General features: G+C 32.4%; 1 protein-coding gene across 11 annotated transcripts; it reads right to left on the bottom strand.

Moving 5' to 3' along the window:
* Nucleotides 1–910: 910 nt before the first annotated feature.
* On the bottom strand, nucleotides 911–13431 carry LOC113856148 (phototropin-1). 11 transcript variants are annotated; one of them, XM_027487838.1, is made up of 24 exons: nucleotides 12895–13431; nucleotides 11037–11676; nucleotides 10746–10928; nucleotides 9939–10030; nucleotides 8655–8949; nucleotides 8168–8387; nucleotides 7979–8049; nucleotides 7571–7677; nucleotides 7224–7273; nucleotides 6995–7099; nucleotides 6687–6746; nucleotides 6512–6601; nucleotides 6302–6378; nucleotides 5848–5932; nucleotides 5426–5506; nucleotides 4978–5081; nucleotides 4079–4128; nucleotides 3661–3767; nucleotides 3430–3561; nucleotides 2718–2769; nucleotides 2112–2224; nucleotides 1570–1710; nucleotides 1356–1448; nucleotides 911–1262 (listed from the first exon to the last, which is right to left on the bottom strand). In XM_027487838.1, the coding sequence occupies exons 2-23, from the start codon at nucleotides 11639–11641 to the stop codon at nucleotides 1359–1361; spliced, it is 2910 nt and encodes a 969-aa protein (XP_027343639.1). In that variant the 5' UTR covers nucleotides 11642–11676; nucleotides 12895–13431; the 3' UTR covers nucleotides 911–1262; nucleotides 1356–1358. The 11 variants fall into 11 exon arrangements, 4 of the variants coding, with proteins under 4 accessions (XP_027343639.1, XP_027343640.1, XP_027343642.1 ...); XR_003502868.1 differs by having other exon boundaries at nucleotides 913–1262; nucleotides 2112–2181; XR_003502865.1 differs by having other exon boundaries at nucleotides 918–1262; nucleotides 1570–1666; nucleotides 12895–13340.

Genomic DNA, 13431 nt, shown 5'->3' with positions numbered 1-13431 from the left:
AAAAATAATTTATGAAATTATTAAAAATTAATAAATGTTTACAAATTTAAATTTTGACTTATTTTAATTTGATAAAATTTATTTTTAAAGTGAAATAAATTGGTTAGACAAAATTGATAAACTATTTTATATTTAAAATACATCTTTTATATTTAAAATTTGATTTTAAATAAAATATTTTAATAAAAATAATAAACAAACACATGTAGTTTTTAATAAAAATAAATAATATTTATTAATTGTTCTCTAAAAAGTGTATATTTATTTTTTTTATAAAATTATTTAAAGAAAATCACATGTTCAATAAATATCTTAAAGTGACAACAGAGACACAAAATTGATAATAAAAAATAATGTTAGCTAACTTTGTTAAGTTATATATTATCAAAATGTTCAAAATTATTTATTTTAATAATATTTAATATGCTACAAAAAAATATAACACTGTTATCATGAAAATTATAGACATATGATATTTAATATTGTAAAATTTATTTGTGTAAAAAAGTAACTTGTGAACTTAGCAAAAATTAATGAGTGTTTGCAAATTTAAATTTTAGCCTAAATAGATAAAAAAATTTATTTTTTAAATTATATTTTTATATTTAAGATATTTTTTATTAATTTTAAATAAAACAATTAATAAAAATAATAAACAAATATATGTATCTTAAAAAAAGTAACATAATATTTATTAATTACTTTCTAAAAAGTGTGGGCTAACCCACCTTTAGCCCTAACCCACACTCATATTTTATTTTTATATTAGGGCTTAGAACCAAAATAGACCCACTATATATAGAGCTTAAAAAATATGAAGTTATATAGTGAGTTATATGAGTAGGCTTGTAGGTCAAGGGTCAAATTGACAGTTCTACTCTTTTTAAAGAAAAGAGTCAAACATCATCTTAAAAAGTCACATAAAAATAAAATCTTTTCATAAAAAATGGTTTAACAATACAGGTTTATTTTTTATATTATTACATGGCATATTCTACTTTACTCAAAATATTATTCTAAAAATATACAAAAATTTCCACACTAGACTAACTGCCCAATGGTCCTCACCCCTATTCCCTATTGGAAAGGGCATGCACCAAAGTAGCATAAACTAAAAAAATTATTCTAGATCTCCATTTATATATAATACAATGAACATGATGCACCACTGAAGCACGGGATTGAAATTCCATTAATTATTCCAAAAACACAGAGAATTCATCATGTGTGTCTTGAATGCCACATAATTTCATCTTCTAATCCTGCAGGCCACAAGATAACATGTTAAGAGCTAGTCAGTTGAATGAATTAAGTATAACCACAGACATATAGAGAGAAGGGGAAGAAATTCAGACCTTTCAAAAAACATCTAGCTCGGGCTCTATATTTTTGGCTTCTTTTTCTTCTTCAGTTGCAAGTGAGGGAGGAGCATCAACCTCAGGAGGTTTCTGTTAAGATATGAATGCTTAACTAATCAGACAAATCATAATGTTAAACTAGATGTTGAATAAAACATAGTATTAATAATTGAAGCCATTTGCACTATAGTTAATTACTATAATATGTTACCATGGAACGAACTAGTGCCCAATTGACACCCCGGAAGAAAGGATGACGCTTAATTTCATTTGCTCCTTCATGTGAACCCAATCTGTCTTTGGGATCTCTGTGCAACAACCAGTATATTAGCTGCTTTGCATGGAGACTTACCTGCATCAAGACTTGTTGCATATTAAAACAACATCATCGTTTAATTTGTGTTCACATAGTGGCATTCGAACTTGTGGAGGTTTTTATCCCTCACCATGATGCATATAACTCCCAACTCAAGTATGACTAAATGGGATTTTCATAAGAATTTTACGTGAACATTCTTATTTGACGATGGATTGGAAGTGAACAATTAGTGTTACATCAAGTATTCAAAATTGTTTTAGGAGTATGCATATGCTATGCGAGCTATGATGACATTGGAATCCTGCTCCACACTTGAGTAACTGATACATCAGACATTAATAGTTAGTTTGAAGAATTTTTTTTTTTTCTTTTTCCGAAGGATGCATTTCCTAACACAGACAAATGTATGATAAATTACGTTGCATGGCACTCACCGGTTTGCTTTTGGGAAATTTAAGATCCTTGTGAAGAATATTTGCAAATGTTTTTTGCCTTGCCTTTCCCCTGAATGGCGTATACCCATAAAGCATTTCATATAGAAGAATACCTAAATAGAAGCATTAAAGTCAAACAGTGTAATAGAATTTTAATTTGTTTCGAACATTTCCATAATCCACACTCGTCTGAGAGTTGCCTTTTGTGTGCGAAAGAGTCCAAGAGATAATGATGTGATCAATGATTTTAATTAATCACAATATTTTAACATGAGTTAGATGCAACAATGATGAGAGATAAATGCTTATTTTTAGCATTTATGTTTGCATTTCCTAACCCTTTCAATTTCTAGTCTCCTAATCATTAAATCGGATATGCATACTTAGGTGAAAAGAAAGGTAACAAATGAAAAGTATTGAGAATAGTAAAGAGAATTAATAAAACAAATGCTTAAAAGTTAAAAACTGATAATCTATGTAAACATTAATATCCACTACACAAACTGAATAAAAAATGAATTTAAGCTCTCCTGTTATTTTTTTTTAATGTTTAGAAACTTATTTAGATTCATAATTGCGTCTTTTTTTATAAGAATTAAAACTTACCAAGAGCCCACCAATCCACAGCACTAGTATGACCTGAACCAGTTATAATTTCCTGCACAAGTTTAACTGTGTCAGTTACAACAAAATCTGAGAAATGCATAAAAATTTCCAGAGAAGTTCAAATAGCATGGATGCAATCAAACTCTTTGTATACTTCATATAGTCACCAAGATCCCACCCCACCCCACCCCACTTCAAGAAATCAAAAGGTCTCTACAAGAAGAAGAGTTCAAGTTAAATTGCCAATCTTGGAACAATGATTGGACAAACAATGGAAGATTTCTACACTCACGTCGAGCCTCCTATCAAGTATCAACGCTAAACTACAGAACTCCTTATACTTCTAATTGATTCAACTTCATCTTTCAAATTACAGAGAGAAAACACGTGTTCATTAATTCATGCTTGCTTTCATAAACTATTAACCTTTTTTGGTCTTTTGGAAAATATTCTTTACATAGTACACTTTAAATAGAACAGACCCACGTTACAAACTTGTTCAATGAAGAAACAACGTTTTACAAACTTGTAAAGTATTTGGACAACAAAACATTATTTTAACATAATGTGAAGTATTGATTATACGTACAAATGCACTATATTATGATCATTGATGTAGTCACCATAAAATAATATACGTATTTGAACCGCGCATATATTGAACCATAGTTTTTGCTGCTCAATAATAATATTATGTCCAGGAATAACAAACCGGAGCTATGTACTCTTCCGTGCCAACAAAAGAATTCGATGCTCTCACTGGTTCAGCCATAAACATTGGAACCTGCTGACTTCTCTGTTTTTTCTTCTTTTTCTTCTTTTCCTTTGTTGCTGGAATTATAAGCTGAATGCAATCACACATAAATAAAATTGTTTTAGTGGCATGAGTTAAAAGTGTTGCTTCTAATTAAAAACTACATTATGTTAGACATAAAGGATTTACCTGTGGCTTGCAAGATGTTAGACATGACAAATCAAAATCTGTTAAAGACACATGTCCATTGCTCTGGATTAACACATTTTCTGGCTTCAAATCCCGATATATTATCCCTGTAAAGTCTCACCAAACGTCATATTAAAGTATGTTCTGGCAAATGTCATGGTAGTTGGTATACATAAAGGATTTTTTTCATTGGCTAGATTTCTTGCAAGGACATAATTCTCTGACACAGGACCAAGTAATTACTAGAGGGTAATATTTTAATAGATCTATAGATTATTGCAGCCTGATGAATTTCATCCCAGAGTTTCCGAAATATTTTGTCAATAAACATCTCTCAAGTTGCAAGGCAGTTTCATGGGTTAAAAGAGAAAGCAACAACAATGATTAAGAACTTAATAATTAACAACAAAGAGCCTACCTTGACAATGAAGATACTCCAATGCAATCACTACTTCGGCTGCATAAAATCTATGAATGTTAAGAATTTAATGTTAGTTAAGGAAAAGTAGAGAAACACAAGAAATAGCAGAAGGTTTTGAATAACTATCCTTTACTTTAATAGTGGTTATTGGAAGTCTTTATGCACCAAACTTAAAAAGAAAAGGTTCATAAAAACTAAAATTCATTGAAAAAAACTTGAGCTTGTGCTGCATTTAGGTGGAGAATTGAGAACATGTGAAAGAGTAGATCAGAAACTCCAAATTATAGATGTTGTCAATTAAAGAAATGTGAGGTTGTAAAGGGTATACAAGTTAACCAAGTTTTTTTTATGTTCAACTGGACGGAACCTCTATCAATTAATAAGGCCCAAACCAGCCAAAGAAAAAGCAGATCACACTCCATCGCGGATCCAAACACCGTACACTAAACCCTGGAATGCAGTGCTCATAAGATTGGCCATTAGATTTGCACGCACAGAGAAATTACAAGAAATCAAAATATACTAAATAGAGTACTAATTTCCAACGACATTTAACATGGTCAATTCGGCCCAATAAATAGATTGGGGCGTAGATTGGCACTGCCCAACTTAAGATCATGGCCCAAATGGAAAGATAATAGGAATGGTTGGCATATTTTCTATCTATGAACCTTCGGACCAAAAAAATGCAATCCATACTATTAGTCTATTAGATGAATCTCACAATGACAAAATGAAAAAATCTAAATGCCCTCTTCATTTTAAAATAAAGCCCCCCCCCTCCTCTCTTTTTTCTAAATTATTTTGTGTTTTATAAGAACAAAAAATCATGTATTATTTTTTTCCCAATCTACCTAAATTGAAAATACACACGGAGTGTATGCAACATAATATACCTCACTGCGTCTTCCTTGAGAACCTTGGTTGGCTGTCGATCAAGAAGCAGGAACAGTTCTCCACCAGGACAATAATCAGTTATCAAACAAACGTGTGTTTTGGTCTGCAATTAATCAATTTATACATATTTGACAAATTCAGTACGTCGACATCCTTGCTGCTCTGTAACTTCAGACTTTAACGTAATATGAAATAAAGGCAATTATGTAGGTCAAGACAAAATATAATTCATGAAATCATTATCCAACTGTATCAATGGTAAAAATTAAAAGGTTGTGATGTGACATATTTACACTCAATAACCACAGGTTCAGTGCATAAGGGCACAAAGTGAGCAAGTAACAATAAAATAAATCGTAATGTTCCTTGCATTTATTCGTAACTATGGTCATTAATAAATAATAATTATTGAGTTATTTATTTGAAAGTAATATTAGAGTTTCAAACCTGAAAGGAAGCATATAATGCAGGTAGAAAAGGGTGGTCCAACTTATCAAGGATTTCTCTCTCTGTGCAAGCTCTATGCACCTGTAGGAAGTGTACAAGGGCCATTCTATTACTTCGAGGGTAAATGCTACTATAACTTGATTTACACAATTAGAATGGGAATTTTGTTACTTAAAGATCATTAAAAAGCACGGCTATATGTAACTAGTGAACTATTATCTCGATGTTAATTAAGTCTTCAAAGACATGAATTAAGTAATAGAAGTTAAATGTATTGCCAAAAGGTAAAGGAAATGAAGCCAATGCAATATATAACTTGCAGAAACATGTCTAGGTTTGTAAGACGTGGTGAATAGACCAAAAACTTAACAAAGAAAATCAGAAAAAATAATAATAATCATGTATTTAATCACATCCAGAACCTTGTTACGATTGAGCATAACACCCTTATCCATAGCCTTCATGGCAAAATATTGACCAGTTCCGCGTAGCTCCACCAGATGCACACTGCAGTATAATATATGATAATATCACCGCCACAGAAGCGTGCTTAGGAAAAATGATGAAACAGAAAGAAACTTTCCATCACTCAATTCAATTGAGAAACTCTAATTATGATCTCAAAATCTCGAGTTCACTTGAATTTTCAGTTAATTCGACATACTAATGCATCTGCAAGGCTATTTTTATAGATGCAAAAATTCATTCGAAGAAAAGATAGAATTACTAGTAGAAGTGATAAATCTTGAAATAGTATGTCAGTCATATGTGGCTGTCTAGTGTATCATAGTCTTATGGTTACAATTAATTTCACCTGACAATTAATTTAACGCAATGCTACCAGTTCAAACAATTTTGAGAAATAGAGGAAAAAACCTGCCAGTGTCTCCTGACCCCAAAGGTTTAATTGGCTTAAAGTGACTTAGACCTATTTGTTCTCCACTTTCTAGGATCTGCAAAACCAAGAAACGAAGGTCACAAAATAATTTACAAAATAACAAAAATTGCATTAGACATTGAAGAAGTGACTAGGAAAATCCAATGGAAACATGACATAAAACGTAATCTCAAATATGAAAGTAATACCTTCTGGATAGCTCTCCATGCAGCATCATTCTTCCTGTGAGGTTTGGGGCGAACTACTTTTGAATGATTCATCCATAAATCGTCTGGTTTCTGAAGATAGCCGAAAAAATTCATGTCACTGTTGAAGTCAAAATCTCTTTAGAAGACAAAGTTAACCTGTGGCTGTAGATGTTACCATATTAGCATCTGGAAGTTCTCTCACCGCCTCATCCACATTTTCTGCAGTTTGTTTGACCTGAGGGTGGATTTCAAAATAAATTTATCTTAACTCAAGAAATACAAAACATGATAAATTGAACAAAGTTTCCTACTGTTAAACCGTTACATATAATGCCAACAAATCTTATATGAAAAAAAAAAATAGAAAGCTCATAATAGATGTAAAAAGTTCTAAGGGAAATCACAGTCCATTGGCTTCAAGGCTGAAGGTTGATTTGGAATCTTAATGTATGAACTAATGAAGCATTAGAATAGAGATCAAACCATTTGTTCTCCCTCCTTTGCAGTATCTTCTGTGATGCAGTTGTGAAGAGGCTCTACATGTTGACTGCCATCAAGTTGAACACCAATAAAATACTGCACCTCACCCTGTTAAACCAAGAAGATTCTGTGTTTAATGTTATGAAATATGATTAAGCACCCAAAACAAAATTTGTACAGCATAATATTAAAAGATGTAACAACATCTTTAGAGGACTATCATAAGTTTTACCTTCTGATCACGCATGGGTTGTAAATGAAACAAGTTCCAGAATTTTTTTCCTGGGAAGCAAGTGGAATGAAAATTGCAACATTATTGATCTTCAAGTTGTCAAATAGTTATATTTCCTTTCTACACTAAAAAAGATTATCGCGACTCTAAAAAATGGATCAATGTGCAAATGTTGGGAACCTTTCTATATCAAATAGTAATAGTATCCATGAAAACATGAAGAGGTAACAGATCAATCATATACTCCGTACTACACGTATGAATTATGCATTTGATGCTTATTTCCAATCTCTGAGAAATTAGCTCATGAAAGTGGTTTTTCCCTGCACAAAATCCTAAAAACTTACCACTCTTTGTATAATTAATGAGTTGCACGGTAACTTCTGTTTGGTTGTCAATTGCCTCCCTAATTTTTCTCACAGTTGCTGGATCAGTCTCGGGTCCTTGCAGAAACCTAAATAGCCAAATAACAAGGTAAATTGATTTTTTGAAAATTTAGAAAGCTTAGATAACAAAGTCTCATGGATGAATTAATAACAAATTAAAGGCTATCTGAATAAGAGAATTACGAGTTTAAATAACCAAAATTTTTAAGACAAGTTATTTAAACTTAAATTTACTCTCTCTCTCTCTCTCTCTTACTCGATTTTGGCCTATACTTAAATTCTAATAAAATATATATACAAATTTATATCACTAGCTTCCATCTAGCATAAGTGTACTTGCCGTGTAATGATATTAAATTTAAAGCATACCTGCAATTTCTTCCCAAGATTTCTTCACGACTATATTCTGTAAGCTCTAAGAAACTATCAGATGCAAAAATCTGAAAAAGTTAAAACCAAGTACAAACTTTACCGTGTTACATGTTTACCATTTTTTTCACTGTAAAAGGGAAACAATTTTTTGACTTCAACGTAAAAGATATAAATAAAGAATCTTACTATAGGATTGTCAGGAAGCCGTGGATCAGTAATGACAAAGTTTTTCTCAATACGTTCAAGTGTGGTAGCAAGATCAAGACCCTTTCGCTTTTCCCTCTGATTTTCTTTGTCATCGAATTCAAAACTATGAGACCTTTCATCATCCTCACTCTCAGAGCTGACGTCCTCAACAACCTCATTATTGATGCTTTCATCACTGGACTGACTCTTCCTCATGAACCTGAAGCATAGAAAGATATCATTATGTAAAAGGTGCCTTCAAGACACTGGTTAAAATATCAAAAATAAAAATTTAAAATGTTATTAATGCAACTTCACCCATAATTTTAAATATAGTCTAAATTTTTATTTTTAACAAAAGCTTTTCACTCTTGACCAAAAAAAATAATTTTTTTTCTTTTTTTATGATTAGTGAGACCCAAATAAATATAATATGTGGAACATAGAATGAGACATGATTAACGTAAATAAATAAATAATCATATACCCCATGAAAGAACGGCGATGAGAGTTTTTCTGTTTATTTTCAGGCAGTTCACTGATACGCTGCATTGAAATTCTATTTCCTCCTTGTGATTTCCGTCTAAACGAAGCCACACTCTCAGATTTTCTTCTTAGTGTTTTTTCTGCTTTGTCTTCGTCGTCATCATCTTCTTCTTCTTGTTCAGCACCTTCTGATTTTCTGATGAAGGGACGGTTTGTGGATTCACTGAATGCTCGGGGGCGCTTCATGGCCTGCACCAACTCAGATGCTGAAGTTGTAGCCTTCTCTTTCTGACGGGCTGCAACACACTACCTGTTAGTGCTGTTGAAAAAACACTACGAAAATCTCTTAAACTACTATTGCATGGTGTGTGTGTGTATATATATATTCGTTAGAAGGTTAACGATTTACGTGGAATGATCAACTTTTTTTTCATATGCGCTGCATAACATGGTGGTAATATGATATATCTAGATCGACCCATTCATTTCATTGCACGAAAAGTTTCTTAGAATATATTTAGTGAAGTTCATATATTTAGCGGATCATTATATATATATATACCCTCATCATAATCATTTATTGAGTGTAAAATAATCATAACCATGTATGATCCTCGTTATAAAATATCACAACGTAACTATACTTAATTACAATAAAATCTTTGTAAAGAGTACCATTATTTCCTTTTTAAAGAATAATATGAACCATTCATAACTTCTTTTATTTTAAATTTCAATTCTTTTAAATGCATTACACATATTTTCAAAATTTCAAATATTTTTTAACTAATATTTTTATATCTTACATGAATTAATTATACATCCCTCCTTTTATAATTTTAATCAAATTTTTATTTTTAGGACTTTATCTTAATTTAAATGTATTTGTATATAATATTTAAAAGAGTTTAATTTTGTACACTATCAGTGTAAATATATTTTTAATTTTAATTATTACAAAATGTAAATATTCTTGTTGATGATATAATAATACATGATGAAATGACAGTATAAAATATTTAAATTAAATTCTAAATAAAATATTTGTTAATGTTGTGTCTAAATGTAACATTATCAATGCATTCTCTTATTGTCCCGTGGTTTTCATTACTATTTTGTACTGCATTTTTCAGTGTGACATCTTTATTGTTTTATTTTTGCTTCAATTTGTTTTTATAAAAGAAAGGCATTTGTAACAGTAAACTTGAACGAGAGAGATTGTTATGTGAGATGACAAAGCAAAGAGGGATCGAAGTGGAGCAGAAATGGAAGATGTAAGGAATACCATCATATCGAATCAAGGATTCTGGCAATCCATTGGGACGTAGCGTCTTCTCCTTGGACCCCTCCGTATGCTTGCTAACCTCCACTTGCATTCTGCCACAATCTCCAAAACAACAAAACACATTGGCTAAGCATCTCGCTGTATATCAGATTAAATGAAGGCCCACTTACAATCAATCAAAGGCTCTTTATCTACACCCACAGTGAATTTAACTTGTTATAAAATATATTTATATATAATAAACCATGCAGTTACTGAAAAAATTATTATATAATATTTAAAGAAATCATAAAATTATGTATGTTTTTTAATATACATTAAAAAACTATAAATATAATTCATTCCGTATTCTTTGTCCACCTCAGTTTTAGGCATGTTAGACTATATTTCTCTGACAAGGAAGTTCTTAAAAATCCCACACATTCCATGGTTAAGAAAATTCCTCACATTCAAGGAAAGCACCTTCCCAACCAAGAAAAAGAGCCATAAATGTTTAAACGAGCTCACAATTGACAAAAGCAGTTAAACATAGCCCCATTTGGCAGTTTCTAAGTGCAAAGAAAACGAAATGTAGAGTGGTCCATTCAGAATGGAAGGTGAAATGCATGCAGCTCTCGCGCCTCGCACTCTTTTACCTTAAAATTTGCAACAGACAGCCCGTGTGACATGAGCAAACTAATGACAGGTCAATTTTGGTCCCAACCATCCCCTCCAACCAAGATAAAGATGACAATAATTGTGACAAATCGAATAATGACTAAACTTTCATTATTATTATCATTATTATTATTATTATTATTAGCTAACCCGATAAATTTGATCACTTTGCCATCATCTCCTTTAATAGGTGAAATGGTTAGAAGATTCCAGAAAGGCGTTCCATCCTTCTTGTAATTTAATAGCCTTCCGCAGTAACTTTTCCCTGCTTGCAATGCTTCCCTTATCTTTGCCACGTCATCAGAATCCGAATCCGCACCCTGCAAAAACCGACTGGACCACCCGACCCGCAAGTAAATATCCGTTATTACAGTTAAAACGGCCGTTGCATATTTCTTTTCCCATTTTAATTTTAAAAATAAAAAAAGAATAGGCAGGTACCAGTTTCTCCCTATGACTTCCTTGGACGTATAACCCGTCATTTTGAAAAACCCCGCACTGGCATATAGGATCGGGTAATCGGGTTTGGTAGCATCCGAAACCACAAAAGTTTGTTGGAAAGCCGATAAAGCGTCTTTCAAGTCCTCCGAAACTCTCGGAATCCAGCCGACGGCGCCGCCGTCCGAAGAGTCGCCGGATGTTCTGGCGGAGTTGCGAGAGTTTCTTCTGGAAGAAGAAGAGGCGGCGAGTTTGGCGTTGGGTTCCTCGCCGCCGGAGTTCCGAACTGTCACGCCTTGAGGCTTGCCGGTCTCGGTGTCGGTTCTGAGGACCAAACCCCACTCGGCTGCTCTCTGGGCGGCGGCACCACATTCTCCGGTGGGCGGAGGTGGGGAATTGATGGCCATCCAGGAGGTGGAGGTGGCAATTTCATCGGAGAGGTTCCGTGGTTCTTCGGATTCCGTCCAAGTTTTCCACAACGGTTGTGACCCCGCTCTGGAGTTGGCTGAAGTTGTTGGGTTGAACACTTCGAGTGAGCCACGTGGGTCTCTGGGAAATGATGATCTCAGTGATGATAATTTCTTTGGTGATTTTTCCGACTGCTCCATCGCCAGCTAGTAGCTACCTCTCTGTTCCCACTTGCCTATATATGGAAACGATTCAAATTTGTTCATACTCCAAATTATAAGGTTATTTTAACTTCAATGCTTATATTTAAATAGCAAGCTTATATTAAGAGAGCTTTGTTATATTTTTTATTATTTTATAAAAGATATATTAAATAAAAAAATATGTATTTACCATCTTAAAATAGAAAATATATTTAATATTTTTATTTAATAATTAAAAATATTTATAAAAATAAATGATATAAAAATTTAAATTTATTCTTATTAAAAATTATTAATAGTTATATTAAAAATATATAAATATTTATTATTTTATGTGCTTAAACTTAACTTTAAAAGTTAAGATCAATAATAATAATAATAATTTATAAAAAATAATACATAATAAAAAATTTATTAAAAATTCCAACATTTAATGGTATTAATAAATTGAATTATAGAAATTATAATTAAATTTTTATATATAAATTCTTATTATGTACTCTTTTGCAGAAATTTTATAAAAAAAACATAATGATAATACAAGTTGCAAAGTAAAGAATCTTTATATTTTTTATTATTTCATTTTTATTCTATAGAAATCATGCTTAATTAAGCTATAAATATAAGTTGGATTAGGGATTAATAACATGGTCTCATCTTTGAGAGGGTGGGCAAGGGGGACAAATACCAGGGTGGTCGTGTGTTAGTAATTGAAATGGGGACTCTAGAGAGTGATGGTGGGATACAATGAGACTGGATTTGTATGGAACATAGTGAATTAAGTGGGGACTGTTTCGTCATTTCAAATGTGTACATAAGCTAATTTGTGTTCCTAGGGTAGTTGGATCACTACAAGGAATTTTAAGAGCCTCACATTTTTCAGGGTAGTTTTGTCAACTGATAATGAGATCTGATCAAATTTTCTATAGTTGGGACCTCAGGGAGACATCGATTTTAAAAATTGGTTTTCTAATTATGGCCCAACAATAGCAGTTAACTACGCGCTGGCCAGCTAGGACCAGAAAAATTAATCAACTCGCAATGGAAAAGAAATTAAGATTATGTCATGATAATTAATTAACTACGCACTAGCTAGGCCCAAGTTATATGTGTCATGATAATTAATGGTAGTAGCTAGGAATGTGAGAGTTAAGATGATTGACCAGCAAGCATGAAACAGAATTCATAGTTATTATTACAATAAGGGGAATCATGTTGGGAATATAATGCAAGACAATACTAGAAAATACCTCAAGCTGAATTGTGCTGATCGATTTGGTGGATAAGGTTGTATATTTTCTGCTTATTCTTCACTTGATTGAGAGATTAAAACGTTATTTTTCTAGAAATAGCAAGAGGAAAAGAGAAAGAAAACATAAATGGAGAATCTGAATCTTTGTCAAAAAAGTTTGGCTTTCCATCCATATGCACAGTTTTTCACATGGCTTCTGCTCTTATTCCCAATACCCTTTTTCACTTTCAAGTCCTGAATCATTAGGAGATCACACTCTAAGGAACAAGAGGCTCTTTCTCAGTTGCTTCATAGCATATCCTTTTGCCTTCAAACTCCAATGATTTCTTTCTATTCTGAGAGAGTGAGGAAGTGAGTTGGCAAGCATGAAGAAAGCAAAGAGCAAAGAATGCACAAGTCTTCTCTATTATCTCATAAGGCACGTTGTTCTTTGCATGCTCTCCCCGACCAGTTTGTGTGAAGGGAAAGACTTTTGTGTTTGTGTGTCTGCGTTTGTTGAATTATGGCGAAGGACAAAAACAGAAAAAGACAACTT

This window comes from Abrus precatorius, unplaced genomic scaffold (genome assembly GCF_003935025.1).
Source record: "Abrus precatorius isolate BTA unplaced genomic scaffold, Abrus_2018 Scaffold11, whole genome shotgun sequence".
In the NCBI taxonomy this organism is placed as follows: Eukaryota; Viridiplantae; Streptophyta; class Magnoliopsida; order Fabales; family Fabaceae; genus Abrus; species Abrus precatorius.
This window is presented reverse-complemented; position numbering and strand designations above follow the sequence as displayed.